This window comes from Daucus carota, chromosome 7, assembly GCF_001625215.2.
Source record: "Daucus carota subsp. sativus chromosome 7, DH1 v3.0, whole genome shotgun sequence".
NCBI lineage: Eukaryota > Viridiplantae > Streptophyta > Magnoliopsida > Apiales > Apiaceae > Daucus > Daucus carota.
Window position 1 is genome coordinate 28,226,712 of NC_030387.2, and position 16,249 is coordinate 28,242,960.

General features: G+C 34.3%; 4 protein-coding genes across 5 annotated transcripts; all 4 read right to left on the bottom strand.

Annotated features, from left to right (window-relative positions):
* Positions 1-711: 711 nt before the first annotated feature.
* On the bottom strand, positions 712-4,262 carry LOC108194084 (protein cornichon homolog 4-like). Of its 2 annotated transcripts, none has more exons than XM_017360987.2 (5): positions 4,098-4,262; positions 2,927-3,108; positions 1,957-2,079; positions 1,796-1,865; positions 712-1,041 (listed from the first exon to the last, which is right to left on the bottom strand). In XM_017360987.2, exons 1-4 carry the CDS (start codon positions 4,167-4,169, stop codon positions 1,829-1,831), a joined length of 414 nt encoding a protein of 137 aa, XP_017216476.1. In that variant the 5' UTR covers positions 4,170-4,262; the 3' UTR covers positions 712-1,041; positions 1,796-1,828. The 2 variants fall into 2 exon arrangements, with proteins under 2 accessions (XP_017216476.1, XP_063938430.1); XM_064082360.1 differs by having other exon boundaries at positions 712-1,032; positions 4,098-4,254.
* A 1,111-nt stretch (positions 4,263-5,373) lies between these two features.
* On the bottom strand, positions 5,374-7,727 carry LOC108196895 (uncharacterized). The gene is made up of 6 exons (XM_017364377.2): positions 7,417-7,727; positions 7,068-7,193; positions 6,218-6,296; positions 5,848-5,940; positions 5,663-5,776; positions 5,374-5,579 (listed from the first exon to the last, which is right to left on the bottom strand). Exons 1-6 carry the CDS (start codon positions 7,620-7,622, stop codon positions 5,526-5,528), a joined length of 672 nt encoding a protein of 223 aa, XP_017219866.1. The 5' UTR covers positions 7,623-7,727; the 3' UTR covers positions 5,374-5,525.
* Positions 7,728-8,063: 336 nt separating this feature from the next.
* Positions 8,064-12,290, bottom strand: LOC108196893 (disease resistance protein RGA2). Its single transcript, XM_017364376.2, has 2 exons — positions 8,706-12,290; positions 8,064-8,527 (listed from the first exon to the last, which is right to left on the bottom strand). Exon 1 carries the CDS (start codon positions 12,146-12,148, stop codon positions 8,732-8,734), a length of 3,417 nt encoding a protein of 1,138 aa, XP_017219865.1. The 5' UTR covers positions 12,149-12,290; the 3' UTR covers positions 8,064-8,527; positions 8,706-8,731.
* A 1,028-nt stretch (positions 12,291-13,318) lies between these two features.
* On the bottom strand, positions 13,319-16,191 carry LOC108196896 (uncharacterized). Its single transcript, XM_064081438.1, has 6 exons — positions 15,907-16,191; positions 15,594-15,719; positions 14,461-14,539; positions 14,086-14,178; positions 13,901-14,015; positions 13,319-13,817 (listed from the first exon to the last, which is right to left on the bottom strand). Exons 1-6 carry the CDS (start codon positions 16,107-16,109, stop codon positions 13,765-13,767), a joined length of 669 nt encoding a protein of 222 aa, XP_063937508.1. The 5' UTR covers positions 16,110-16,191; the 3' UTR covers positions 13,319-13,764.
* Positions 16,192-16,249: the final 58 nt, after the last annotated feature.

The window sequence follows — 16,249 nt, forward strand, 5'->3', positions numbered from 1 at the left end:
AACCACAGAACCCCTTCCTTCATGGGAGGCTAGGCTGTGGGTTCTAAGTTAAAACTATGCAGAGACGTAGAGTTCTTATTAACATACTCCCTCCATCTCATATTACTCCCTCCGTCCCATTTTAACTGCTTTTGACTTTTTTACACGTATTTTAAGATGTTAAAAAAATCATATCTAAACATAGTTATTCTTTATCAAATTTATATCAAATAAAAGTTTAGAATCTAAACTTTTATTTGATATAAGAATTGAACTTTTTTATTGAGTGTAGCTATTGTTTTTTTACGCCTCAATATACGTGTTAAAAAGTCAAACATCAGTTAAAATGGGACAAAGGGAGTATGTGTTTTGTTTGACTATTGAAGAGTCAAATTGACTAGATTTTGACCGCAAATTGCACATATTATCCGACTTATAAAATTTAAAAAACTTACTTCATTAAAAAATATATCTAATCCCCTTCAAAATCTATTTTTCAGATTTTTAAAATAATTAATAATATTTTTTTAATTAATGGTCAAAGTTGGGTCAAATTGACCATCTAATAGTCAAAGAAGACACATAATATGAGATGGAGGGAGTATTTGATAAAAAGACCTAAGGAACTTTTATGGTCAAAACATATAAACACACTTAGATTGGCTGATTCAGGTAACAAATTGTCCTTGGGCCTTACTAGTAAATAATAACTTGGAATCTGTCACAATACGATTTGGATCTAGTCATTCTGTTTGCATTTTATATATTAATCACATCATCTCTATAAACTTACAAAGTACTACAAAAGGAGAACAAGAAAAAAAAAAGAGTAATCACCTCAGCCCAGTACATGATCCTCTCTCTCCATAAAAATAATAGGGCTCAGTGTGGCTAACTAAAGACTAAATTTACAAACTCGGCTGTTTACAGATATTATAAGAGACGGAACCTAGCCATGCTAACTTTTTCCTTCGATATGCGAGGCTCAGCCTATATAGAGGTAAAACTTCGAGTCCAGATTCTGGAACGTGTTGAACCCCACCATGCTGTCACCTGTCAATTCTGAAATATATTTTGAAAACAAGAATGTTTAATGTATAGTAAAAACGAAGACCCGAAACTACTTGAAAATTTCTGTATTCATTCTGCATAACTACCTAGACAACCGTCAACAAAGACTTTTTAGTAGTCACTATGTATGACTACAATGAAATCCATTGTAATCAAACATATATTGTCTGTTGGACTAATTCAAGCAGACAATGCAGTGTCAATGGAATTTCCAGGCAATACAATCCCAGTTTTGAGTGAACAATACACCATAAGGAAATTGGTAGAAAATACAGATTCATACCGTACAAATTTATCACTTTCTTTAATAAAAATAATGCATTGTCATTTTATTTCGCTAACAAAATCATACTGTTACTATCTGTGGAAATAACTTGCCACAGTAAATGGTCACAAATTGGTTTCATGATCGCCTTCTTAAGCCATTTTCTAATTGTTCTTATCTAGGGATTCTTGTATTCTGTTGCAGCTGATAATATGAGAGTAAATTCGTAGGTTAAATTATTCTCAACCTTACGGAAAATACCTCCACTTTCCAGCAGCAAACACCATATTTTACATTATATTACATACAGTGTTTTACCTAATGTACAAATATAGCAGATGCTAAGAATTTCACATATTAGCATGTATTATAAGAGTCGAAATGATATAGGTTTCAACTTGAAATACCAGTTTAATATATCTAACTCGTTTAACTGGAATCATATGTGTGGGGTATATATTTAAAAAACTTATTTACTACCTGATAGCAGGAACACACACTAGGAGAGATCTATCACATTTCCTCATCATCCAGAATGCTCCAAATCATCCTAAAATAATATATAAAGAAAGTTAAATTATTTTACTACTGTACTGAGAGCTGGAGAAAGCATAGAGCTGCACTATGTTTTTGATTCATACCAGAATATTGATAACATGACAAGACATGCAAGGTATCCAAGCTTGCATATCCTTTGCATCTTCTGCCACTTCAATTGGTTGAAAATTTCAGTTACATCCACAAGATGTTGTCGCTGACTGTACCTGTTCACAGAATTCCTACGAATTAACTACTAAAAGCAGAGCACTGATTTTTTGATAAACATGCAGTCTGATAAGCTTCGACATTTTAGAGAAAGTGCATTGAGGCATCCTATCAAGGCATATAAATTTTCGCATCCTATCCAGCTCCCTGAAATTTCTTCTCACAAAAAATGTATTATGCTACTAAATTTCTGATTCACATAAACCACATTCTGCATAGATAAAAGATTTTCATGAATTAAAAATCAAATAAATTGCATTTTAACAACACAATTAGCAGAAACTTCATCTATCTGTAAGGATTAACAGCCAAGCAGGAGAATAAAGAAGCATATAGGGTGGTATTACTCCCCAACTCATATGTCAATATAACATAGACATATATGCTTTAATTTGGTTTCCAAACAAATTCATACAAGGATTTCCAATATTAAGTTGGATGTGAGATACAAGACAATATTTAAGCTATTTAAAAGATGATATACTATTTAAGAGAGATGTTACTAGTTAACTATCAGTAAATTAAAACGGGTTAAAATAACTCACTACGTGAAGTACAAGTGCGAAGGCAGTAAATATTCAAACATGTTAAAGTTGTAAGAAGTAGGTCCAATTAGGTACAAAACACATTTCACACCAATAATCTAAGAGTTCTATTCTTGTTAATATGTAAGCAAAAATTGAAGATTCTCTTATAAGAAAGCAGCCTATTAACCTAAAAATGCAACCCTTGTGATGAAAGTCTCATCTATGCAAAGCATGATGCTTATGGAACATTGATTCTGGCTTATACTTTTTAATGCAAGAATGTTGGCAGTTGGCACTACAAGATCAAGCCTGAACTTACAATGTTGCATTGTAATATACATAGGGAAGGCATAGTAGGAACATAAGCCAATGTCCAGATAAGAGATGGAGTACACATAAACTTCCATGAGATAGAAACTCCAGCATAACAACCTTGTTAATTCTTGTTGCTAAATCATATGGATTTATGAAATCAAGCTCCAAATCTGCCAAGCACATCAGCTGCAATCCAAATTTCCATATGAGAAATTTTTAAGGTAAAAATTGAGATCACACAAATAACAAATAAGAGGTTCCAATGGAGGTTTCATATTAACTTCAATATGAGCATCTACTTAATTACATATTAGAACTAGAAAGTAATTAAACATTTTCAATAATATCTGAGTCATGTTTGAATGTCTAACAGGAGACCAGCTTTACATAGACCCTCGCAAACTTTCAAGGCATGTCTTAGGAAACAGAGAGTGCACACTGTAAGAGAAGGATCGGAGTTCCTCCATTACTAAAAAATATCATCTACAAAAATTAAGTTTCAATCAAAAGTTTGATAGAGACGAGTCCTGTAATTTGCAATACAATCTTAATATGAAAAAAAATATCCCTTACAGAGGAAAAGTTATAAGCTAATAAGCTATATTGTAGTAATTAAATTAGTTCTGCATACTTAACCAAAAAAGAAAAAAATTAGTTCTGCATCATCATAGGAGCAACTTTCTAGTAAATTAGCCAACGGAAATCCTATCTAGTAAATCAGCTGCTCTACGCATAAAGAATATTCCAACTGCAACTGTGAGAGCAGTTGCCACACAGTTCTAAACCTCAAAGAACACTTTATTGGGCCAGTGTTTCTAGTATAATATCCTCTCCGCACCACAAGTTCTACACCCGGGTATCTTGAATCAATAATTTAATTAAAACAAATTCATCATCAACTGCTAATTAAGCAATATTCCACAGAGCAGAACCAAAAAGTAATAAACATGAGTATTCTTGACAATGAAATCAATATATTTACATATACATAAAAAAGCACATAACTCTATTGCAATTATGCAAATTCTTTGTTAAAACCCAAATTCCAATTGAAAGAAGTAGCACAATCAATACACACATGAAAAAAACTCAAAATTTTATACATATGTGCGTCTATATAAATGGTGGGTTGTGATTGAATGAGCATATATGTATATGTAGGTACGTAAGTATACCTGGTAAAGAACAATACCAAGGGTAATAATAAGGATGAAGAAGGAAAGTAGCCATGATAGCAGATCTGCCATGGCCCCTTTCTTTATCCCAACTGTCAGTTTAGTCCTTGAATACTAGGAATCTTCGAACTCAGAGAAACATGTATTTTTCTTAATACTGGCCTTAAACCGGTGTGACTATATAATTTTGAATTTATTATATATAATTTAAATTATAACATCATTTTATTAGTGTTTTAATATTAATGAATTGAAATTTTACTCAATTATATTCATTCTTATAAATTTAATTTTAACAATATCTTTTTGTATTGTAAATTATTAGTATAAATAATAAAATCTTTTTTTATTTTTTAACTATGTATAAATTATATTTGAAAGAATAATGGTGGAGTGTTTATCTTGTAGTATATCACATGTGTTTGTAATTTAAACTTTATACGTACTTGTAGTTATACAAGACATGATTATATCAAAATTTTGTTGGCTTATTATCATAGTATAGTATACAAGACATGATTATACCAAAATTTTGTTGGCTTATTATTATAGTATAGTATAGTAGAGATATCGCTTATCTCTGTGTCAATATGTTTATTTCATTATAATATAATAATGTAATATAATAATGAAAGATATATTTTAGAAAATTCTTTCTTAAATTTATTGTCAATTTTTATTACTGAATTTTACTTTACTGTTACGTGGCTGTAATTCTCATAAATATTCTTGGATCTGTTAATTTTTTTTTATATTATTAGGATGTGAAAATTAATAATTATCAAATTTAATATAAATGAATAAATAAATAAATAAATAAATTTTATTTGATAACTATTGACTTTAACATCATAATAATAATTAAAAAGATACTACACAAATAATGCTATTTTTCAGTTTAAGTTTTAAATCAAAGATATGAAGAAGTATTGACAAAAAAAAAAAAAGGATATGCAGAATCTGTACAAATATATAAGCACTTGCCATTCACCTTTTCATTTTTTTTTTAGTCATTTGCCATTCAATTTACAAATTCATCAAATTTATGTATTATGAGTACCAGAGAATATTGTACATGAAATGCTAGCAACTGAGCAAAGGATGAGTTGTTAACTAGTATAAGAAACTAAGGCAAGTAAAGGTTGAGGCTTTGCAAGAGGGGCAGTGGAAAAATGTATATGTGATCAACATCTAGTTTAGATAAGGTATTTTGTACAAAACACTGCCTGTCTGGGCTCTTAAGATCAGCAGTGCTAATCTCATTCAGATCTGCTTTGCCATATCTTATTGAGTAACATATAAGATCTCAGTATTTCCTTGACGGTACATGAAGCTTGTAGGATTCTCGTAAAAAAGATGTTGAGATTGATATATCTTCTGCTGACTTTCATTGTCTGTGGGACATTTTTCTTGGTAATCCAAGCTCCATCAAAAGCTATCTTCTGAAGACCATCCTTTTTTCTCTAGTTCTACTCTCAATGCCTGATGGAAAACACAAGCTTTTAGCATTCTGTCACAGGAGTGTAAACATGTCAAGTTGTCAACAGCAAATGCTTTATGCTTGCCTTAATTCGCTTCTTGTTCACATCAAAATCAAAGTTCCCTAGGCGTGATGCTGATCGATACTGTACTACTGATTTCTTGCCAGGTGGGAACCAAAACTCAACATCATCTACAAACTGATAATAAAGAGCAATGCATGGTCATCAAGTGAATTTTGACAAGAGAGAAATAATGAAGTTCAACTTACCCCCAAGATAGGGCTTTCATACTCCACATGAATATAATCATCTTTCTGCTCAACTATACGTGGAGTGAACTTGTCTGGTTTTGTTGATTTTATCTGCAATGGGTAAAATGGATTTCACTGTAAATTCAGAGCAATTCCTAGCCTCATCAAATGTTAATGTTTTCCACAAATTGGACATGGAAATTCAATTCGCTTTGTTCAACTTTATTCCTTGTAAAAACTTTTCACTGCACAAATCTGTTTTTGACTTTAGCAGCTAGTATTTTCTGTGACAAAGGAATTTTATCATTTCAGAAAAAGCATTCCCAAAATTTCATAGTATCAGTATTTAGATGAACTTGAGTCACAGAGCTTTGTGAGGATTTCCTACAACTTGCAGAAGCTCCTCCATTGCTGCTTCTTTAGAAACGGGCTTTTTACTCCCACGCCCTTCTTCTGGGTTGTAATTCCTGCAATTACCAAATACACCATAGTAACTACCCATGATTAATCTTCTCACATGCCTCTTTTAATTTTTTCTAAAAAATACTAAAAAATCATTATCAATTTCTTATTATAATATTAAAAAAAATATCTCCCTGTTTTCAAGCTTGTTTCAGTGTACCTAGATGCCTGACTATATCAGCTCAGATTCATATCAGTACTTCGCTACACAGATGCTTAAATATGTACGATCAACTTATCAAAAACTTTATTATAGACGATGACTTATAAGATCAATAGCGTTGCCTTAATAAGTATCTGGGCCTGCTAAAGAGCATGTAACACCTTCTAGGCTCCTACATGAATAATATTAATGCAGCTCAGAGACAAACTATTTTTTAAGTCGACTTCACCGCGAATATTAACACTACTAATACTCATAGGATCCTATGATTGACACTGGCTATGAGAGGTTAGCAGAGTGCAGCTTTAATAAATGAGCTCAAGCTTGAGCTCATTTATTAGAGGTAAGTAGGAAGTAATATTTTGCCATTCCTTAGTTCCACTTCACTAAATCGGTCAGTCGCATAAAGGCCCCTTTGGTATTCTGTATTAAAAAAAACTGATTCCAAGTTTTCGGGCAGGCATGCACCTTTTTCATGTGTTGTTGCACCACAAAATTTAAACAACAAAAGAACTTCTTCATAAAGCAACTACCAGAAAATACTAGCACCATAACTATGCAGGCCCTTCAAAATATAACTAATTTGGAGGGGGTTAAGAGAGATTTATCTTACCAAGGTGGGGCATAATGAGTAAAATCACTCTCATTTTCTGAAGTTGAAATGCAATTCTTTGTGGCCGGGCACAATGCTAGTGCTGGATAATTTTTCTGCACACCAAGGTAATCTGGTTTTTTTCCACTGCACAAAAATTCAGAACCAGCAATAAAAACTGATAAATCCAATTACCAAGTTAGCTTTATTAAACATATAATTTATCATACCACCAGACCTTAAATTTCACTGTACTCTTCAGATACAATACAGCAAACATGAGTTATAGGACAACTATTTGAAATATGAAATTGCAAGAGTAAAAGCCTTAATAAAGATAAAAATTTCAAGACCAAGAAAAAAAAAGAACCTGAACTGAAAAATGGCCCCAAGAAGTGCAAGCTCACTGCTTCTCAATATAATTTCCCTTCTACTCAGCTGATTTGAATTACTATCATTTAAGTTTTGGTGCTTCTGCTGCTGAGAGACAATTGTGGGAAGCAAAGAAGAAACCTTAATGGCTCTTCTCAGCTCACTCTTGTAATAAGCTGGTGATGATATCGCCATTGAAGCCATGGTTATTATCTCTGTATCCACATTTATTTTTAAATGTTTTTCACTAGTAAAATTTGTCAAGGAAAAACCACAAAAATAGAAAATGGTGTGAATATGAATGAAAGGGGTTTCAACCTTGTGGTCCGTATTGCAATCACGACTGTGCACTTTATGTAAAGCCAAGAGCTTCATTTTCGGATTTTTGTTTTTTTGTAACGGGCTAAAAAAATTCAAAATTTATCTTTTGTGACAATATGTTTAATATTTCAGTATTCTAAAAAAAATTCATTTATCATAAAAATTAGACTAATTTTCAGTTATTTTTTATAATTTTTTTATCGATTCATCGATAACATTCCGATTTGATTAAAAATCTCTAATTTATAATTGATTTCAAATCCAATGATTTCGGTAGTTTCCGAAAATGGAATTTTGAAAAATGATTTTCATTATCTTAATATTTGTTATTTGTATGCTTGCAACAGAGGAAGTTATTCAGGCTTGGAATCTTCAGGATCATCTCATCACTCTGCGCGAAAGGCTGGAATCAGACTCGAAGCTGTGGCTCATGTAGCTGAGGCTTTTATGGATCAACTTGCATATTACACTAAAATAGTTCAACATGCTAAAAATAGTTCTGTGCAACTCAGTACAGTAAGTTGGCTTTGAACTTATCAGTACCTTCCCTTATAAAAGCTAATTCATAATATCGCTTTAAGAAGAAAACTGTGGTGCACTGGATTATGCCTTGTTTGAATGTCGGAGTCACAAGCTCAGTTCCTCTTCGGTGAGGGTTTAAACTGGAGTCACAAGTGCAGTGGATTATGCCAGCCAAAATATTGAGTAACCATTCCAGAGTCTTGCTGGTGGCTAAAGATGGTTTGTCCTTAGGGTTGCACTTCCGAATGCACCATCTAAGCCCATATCTGTAATTTGAAGCAATTAATGATAATTGTATACATATTTTGATGGATGTCTTCTACGAAACAGACAGGGATGTTATACAAACAAAATAATATAGAAAAAAGGTACACCATAAGCAGAGGTGAAATGTATTCACAATTTAAGCAAAGACAGGAAAAAGGGAACACTAGATGTACTCACAAAATATTTTGGGAGAGAATTCTAGTTTATGCATCTATATTATACCAAATTCGGTCAATTTTTACTTCCGGAATGTGCTGAATCTTGAACCATTCTGGCCCGCTCCCCTTCTTACATCTCTCGGTAATAATTGGACACTTTCTTATCGTCAGCCATTGCAGGCCATGGGATTCTTCAAACAAGGGCAAAATCTCCAACTTCCCACAACCCCAGATATATATTCCCTGAAGAGATGGGATCTTTGCTAGTGAATCAGGGAGAGCTTTGCATTCTTTAAAATCAATGATATCCAGTTCCGTCAAGGCAGGGAAAGTGGAGCAAAAATCATCAAGTTTTTCTGCAGGCAGTATTGACTTGATCTTTTCCCACCCTTCCAGTTGTAGCAACTTAAGGTTGGGAAATGAAATAAAAGGAGAAAAGGCCCATGGAAATTCATATTCTCGCGCGTTGAAGGGATGTAATGTCAACGTTACAAGTGTGGACTTCATGGTGTGGACAAATTCCCACTGAGAAAGACCAGGGCATTCCCCTATCTTAAGAGTTTTCAGACCACTTGACTCATCATCTACACTAATACTAATGAGATCAAGGCAGTCATACACTTTTAACTCGTCGATACCAGCACCAAGATTTAGACATGTCAAGCCCTTGCACCTACGCAAGCTCAAAGATTTTAGAGAGATGGAATTGTTTTTCAAGAGCTTTTCAATTACAGAGTCCATGTCTTGTATCATGCTGCTTTCCAAATGTGCCATTTCTAACTTTCTCAATGACAGAAAACAGTGACTGGGGATCTCTTTCAATTGTGAAGAATGCACGATTTTTAACTCCTCCAGTTTAGGAAATATCTTCAGAGCACTTTCTTCACTGCCTAAAGTCATCACTGATTCTAGCACTTCTTTTAGCCTTGGCAAATCCTTTAAGGTGAGTTTTATCAATGATGGATACATTGTTGTAACTGATTTTGCTGTGCTGCTGTCACTCAACTCAATACAACCACTCACTAGACCTTCACCGGAAAAGCTTCTAATAACCTTGAAATTCTCCATATGAGATATCTTAATCTCCCTCAGTTTAAGAAGGTGACCCAGTGGTGGAAGTACTTCACATCTTCTGCAATATTTTATTGTGATTTTCACCAAATTCGTCATCATTGTCATCCATGATGCAAAGTTCTTCCCTTCAAACTTCACAATTGTCAATTCTTTCAGGTTTGCATCAGGTTCCAATCCCTCCATCACATCCTCATCGTTGAATTCTCTTCTTTCCATTTCATCTTCATCAGTACTCCAATCCAACAGTAAATGATGTATATTAGTCTTTTCACAAAGGTTTGCCTTCCTTGCTTCTACATTTGTCACGTTACCAAGACCATAGAGATCAAGTTTACCCCTAAGATCATTCAGCCCTCCAAGTTGTTCAATGAGACAATTTTGAACTCTACTCACAACAAAATGAGGCAGGGATTGCAGACAAGTCAACTTGTCTATCCCACTAAAGATGCATCTTGTCTTAGCATGTATATTCTCAATAACAATATGTCTCAAGTTAATTAAGTTGCAAAACATTTTGGGCAACTCTTCCAGATTCCAAACTCTCAATGTCTGCAAGTTGTAGAGCCTTGTGATTTCATTCGGCAATCTATAGCTCCCACCAAAACATGAGACATCCAAATATTTAAGATATTTCAAACTGGTTAAAGAACTTGGCATCTCATATGCGGTGACTTTATTAGATTTCAAAACCAAAACTGTTAAGCACCGACTAAGGTAAGGTAACACGTCACCAAGGATATGAGCCCCTGCATATAGCACTTGTACGCTCTCAAAGTTTCTCTTAAGGATACTTGATTTTACATTTGAGACCCCTTTATTAAGTCTCAAATGTAGAGCAAAAATATGGTTTGGCTCATGATCTGCCTTCAAAGTTACAGAGTAGTCTTTAGATAGATCTAGTGCAAGATCATGTACTAAATCATGCATTTTGCAACCATCAATATCTCCAAATTCATCCCTATGTACGTCTTGTAACAAAGAATTCCACAACAAAATGTTGAAGTACTCATTTCCAATATCTTCCATCAGCTCCTTACTTCCTTTAGGAGGCGAAAGGAACCCTAATGACATCCATATTTGGACCAATTCATCTTTATGAATATAGGAATCCTTTGGAATAATAGAGCAATATGCAAAACATTGTTTCAAAGATAAATAAGGCAAATTATCATATGACAGCCTCAAGGAAGACAATACACCTTTTGATTTCCATATTTCACTGTTTTGGATCTGCAACCACTCTTTCTCCGACTTCTTTGAGTACAATAAACCCCCCAGTGTTTTTATTGCCAAAGGCAGGCCGCCACACATGTTCACCATTCTTGTCCCTAAGGCCGTAAGTGCCTCAGTCTCTAAAACTCCTCCATATGAAAATGCTCTTCTCTTGAACAATTTCCAACTATCTTCGTCTGATAGTTTCTCCAACTGATATGAAGCAGAACATCGCATGGTGTCAATGACTTTCTGGTTACGAGTGGTAACTAAAATACTGCTTCCTATCGCACCACCAACTCCAATCAAAGAATTCACCAAGTTATCCCAATTTTCTGGTCTCTCATTCCAAACATCATCCAGTACAAGTAAAAACCTTTCCCCCTTCAGATTCTTCTGAAGCTTATTGATGATTCCATGTGTATTTTGTAACCCCAAGTTGGTTGAAGTAAGCGATTCCACAATTTGATTTAAAATACTGATGAAATCAAAATCATCCGAAACAGTGACCCACATCCTATTTGGGAACATATTGATCACCTCATCTTTATTAAAAACCATACGCGCAAGAGTTGTCTTCCCTTGACCTCCCATTCCTACAATGCCAATGACCGGTAAATCACTTTCATGAGTCCTGCACAGCTCCTGGACTAAACATGATAAATCATTATCTCTTCCAACTATTAGTGATTCGTCTTCAAAAGGAGGGGTAACACGGATTTCTGTCGTCTGCACAGCTGAATTTAGACTAGCAATAGGCTGAAGTCCCAGATCTCTACCCCATTTAAAAATTTTATCAAAGGAATTATCAACGGACTTGATCTTATGAGCGACCTTAAAACGATCCAGTACAGGGTTTCTGGAAGGGAGGAAGAAGTCCAGTACCTTACGACGATCCTCTACTTTCCTTCGAGTAACTTCATATTCAAGTTCATTCATCAAAGCATCGGCTCTACGAGCAACAACTTGAAGTTTGTTGAACCACTTTTGGACAGTAGTCATGGATAACTTCTTGCCAGCAGCATCAGACAAGAGATCATGAATTGATTCTAATTTCTCGCAGAGTGTCTCCAGATCATCACGAACATTCCAAGCCTGTATCAATTCTTCAGCTGCAAGTGAAACAAGCTTTGTAACAAGTACCTTAGCAAGCCCGGCTACAATTTCTTCGGCCATTCTTGTATAACTTATTATCTCTTGAGAGTTTAGTATTTGTGGTGATTGATGGATTAAAGGTCTTCGGCCGTACTGCCTTAGATTTTAATGAAATATTGGCAAACTTTTAAGAGCTACCAAAAGTCATAAAAACTATGGTAATATCTTTGTCTTCAGCATAGCTGTTAAATTGACATAAATAATTTGTAATAAAAGATCAATTAACAAACAAAGCGATCACTATCAGTTGTTCTTTTGTTCTTTTCTGTGTGCATACAAAATACAGTTTCAGCCATCCAAGTTACTAATATTTTTTCTGAAATTCGTTTTCAGTTCATTCACCACCAGTAAGGTATTGAGGTACTCTCTTTTGTACATGTGATTATGTTGTCTATTTATTTTCCAGAATAGAAAGTTGAAGGAACCAGTGTTGGATTATAAGAATCACAACATGAGAGTATCTTTGCCTCTTCGAAGTGACAGGCAGTAGTAGTAGTCAGGGGCGAAGGGGGGCTGGAGCCCCGGCTAGGGAAAAAAAAACCAGTAGATATTTTTTTTTCAGCCCCGAATGTTCTCTAAAAATGATATAAAGAAATTTTTTGAGCCCCCGGTAAGTTTCAAAAATCTTTGTATTAACTGATATTTTTCCTTCAATCAAATGTTGTTAAATATTTAAGTTCCGAATATTTTTTGAGCCCTGGATGATTTGATCTCCTGGTTCCGCCACTGGTAGTAGTGTAGTAGATATAGCATTGTCAAATTCATTGTAAACTGGAGAACTTGTTCACATAAGGCCCGAAAAATTAATATAGAAACAGAGGGCATTCTACATGCACTTACAACATTATTATTACATAATGTATGATGTCAACAATTCTGTGCCACTCTAGCTGCAATACCTTTAGTGCTAGCAGGAATGTAAAGTAAAGCAGGATGAAAAGAGGGATTTATTTGCACTTTACCATTCTATATGTGGAATATGTTGAATCTTGAACCATTCCGACCCACCCTCCTTTCTGCATCTTTCCTGAAGAACAGGACATTCAGAGATCTCCAGGGTTTGAAGGCTACTAGATTCATCAAATGTGGGTAAACTACGCAAATAATGCTATTTTTTAGTTTTAAGTATTAAATTAAAGATATAATAAAGATATAAAGAAGTATCGACAAAAAAAAAAGATATGGAGAATCTGTGCAAATATGTAAGCACTTGCCATTCACCTTTCAAAAAAAAAATAGTCATTTGCCATTCAATTAACAAATTCATCAAATTTATGTATTATGAATACCAGAGATTGTTCTACATGAAATGCTTTCTTTTGTATTCCAGCAACTGAGCAAAGGATGAGCAAGAGGGGCAGTGGATATAATCAACATCTAGTTCAGATGAGTTATTTTGTACAAAACACTGCTGTCTAGGCTCTTAACATCATATTTTCTTAGTCCACCAATGCTAGTCTCATTTTGGATCTAGTTTTCCATATCGTATCAAGTAACATATAAGATCTCAGTATTTCCTTGATGGTACATGAAGCTTGTAGGATACTCGTAACTCGTAAGAAAGATGTTGAGATTGATATATCTTCTGCTGAGTTCCATTGTCTGTTGGACATTTTTCTTTTGTAATCCAAGCTCCATCAAAAGCTATCTTCTGAAGACCATCCTTTTTTCTCTAGTTCTACTCGTAATGCCTGACGGAAAACACAAGCTTTTACCATTCTGTCTAAGGAATGTAAACATGTCAAGTTTTCAACAACAAATGCTTTATGCTTTCCTTAATTCGCTTCTTGTTCACATCAAAATCAAAGTTCCCTAGGCGTGATGCTGATCGATACTGTACTACTGATTTCTTGCCAGGTGGGAACCAAAACTCAACATCGTCTACAAACTGATGAATAGCAATGCATGGTCATCAAGTTAATTTTGACAAAAGAAAAAAATAATAAAGTTCAACTTACCCCCAAGATAGGGCTTTCGTACTCCACGTGAATATAATCATCTTTCTGCTCGACAATACGTGGAGTGAACTTGTCTGGTTTTGTTGATTTTATCTGCAATGGGTAAAATGGATTTCACTGTAAATTCAGAGCAATTCCTAGCCTCATCAAATGATAATGTTTTCCACAAATTGGACATGGAAATTCAATTCGCTTTGTTCAACTTTATTCCTTGTAAAAACCTTTTACTTCACAAATCTGTTTTTAACTTTACCAGCTAGTAGTATTTTTTGTGACAAAGGAATTTTATCTTTTCAGAAAAAGCATTCTAAAAATTTCATAGTATCAGTATTTAGATAAACTTGAGTCACATAGAGCTTTGTGAGAATTTCCTACAACTTGCAGAAGCTCCTCCATTGCTGCTTCTTTAGAAATGGGCTTTTTACTCCCACGCCCTTCCTCTGGGTTGTAATTCCTGCAATTACCAAATGCAACATAGTAACTACCCATGATTAATCTTCTAACATGCTCTTTTTTTATTTCTTTATAAAAATAACTATAAAATCATTATCAATTTCTTATTATAACTAGAAACATATCTCCCTGTTTTATAGCTACTTTCCGTGTAGCTAGATGCCTAACTATATCGGTGAAGGTTCATATCAGTACTTCGCTACACAGATGCTTAAATATGTACGATCAACTTATCAAGTACTTTATTATAGACGATGACTTATAAGATCAATAGCCTTGCCTTGTTAAGTATCTGAGCCTGCTAAAGAGCATGTAACAACTTCTAGGCTCCTACATGAATAATATTAATGCAGCTCAGTGATAAACTATTTTTAGGGTCGACTTCAACACAAAAATTAACACTATTAATACTCATAGGTATCCTATGATCGACACTGGCTGTGAGAGGTTAGCAGAGTGCAGCTTTTAATAGATAAGCTCAAGCTTGAGCTTTGTTAAATGAGTCAAACCAAGCCACACACGTAGAAAAAATGAAATTTTGTGTACAAGTACGACACTGTGTATAAGAAATAATGCTGAGCCAAGTGGAGCCTTAGCCTAGTTTAAAGATCTCGACCTAGAACGCGTATGTGAAAAACTTGGGTCATTGACATCCCAACATTTAACAGTCAAAATGATATCCCATGTGCTTTTTTTCATGTTGCTGCTGCTTATTCTAATTTTTCTGTGTTCACTTATCTGTGAATTTGCTATCTGTCGTAAAAGAGCTGACCCTTTTCCATGGAGTTGTTTTTATCAAGCAAAACAAATATCTATAACGGTAAGTAGGAAGTAATAGTTTTGTCATTCCTCAGTTCCCTGTGGTATTCTGTATTTTAAAAAACTGATTCCAAGTTTTCGGGCAGGCATGTACCTTTGTCATGTGTTGCACCACAAAAATTAAACAACAAAAGAACTTCTTCATATAGCAACTACCAGAAAATACCAGCACCATAACTATGCAGGCCCTTCAAAATATAACTAATTTGGAGGGGGTTAAGAGAGATTTATCGTACCAAGGTGGGGCATAATGAGTAAAATCACTCTCATTTTCTGAAGTTGAAATGCAATTCTTTGTGGCCGGGCACAATGCTAGTGCTGGATAATTTTTCTGCACACCAAGATAATCTGGTTTTGTTCCACTGCACAAAAATTAAGAACCAGCAACAATTAAGGTAGCTTTATCAAACATTTAATTTAATAAATTTCAATTTACTCTTCAGATACTATATAGCAAACATGAGTTGGAGGACAAATATGAAATTGCAAGAGTAAAAGCCTCAATAATATAAAGAATTTCAAGACTTGAGCAAGGAAATAAAAAAGAACCTGAACTGAAAAATTGCCCCAAGAAGTGCAAGCTCACTGCTTCTCAATATAATTTCCCTTCTACTCAACTGATTTGAATTACTATCATTTAACTTTTGGTTCTTGTGCTGAGACACAATTCTGGGAAGCAAAGAAGAAACCTGAATGGCTCTTCTCATCTCACACTTGTAATAAGTTGGTGATGATATCACCATTGAAGCCATGGTTATTATCTCTGTATTCACATTTATTTTTAAAAGTTTTTCACTAGTAAATTTTGTCAAGGAAAAACCACAAAAATAGAAAATGGTGTGAATATAAAAGGGGTTTCAACCTTGTGGTCCATATTGCACTCACCACTGTC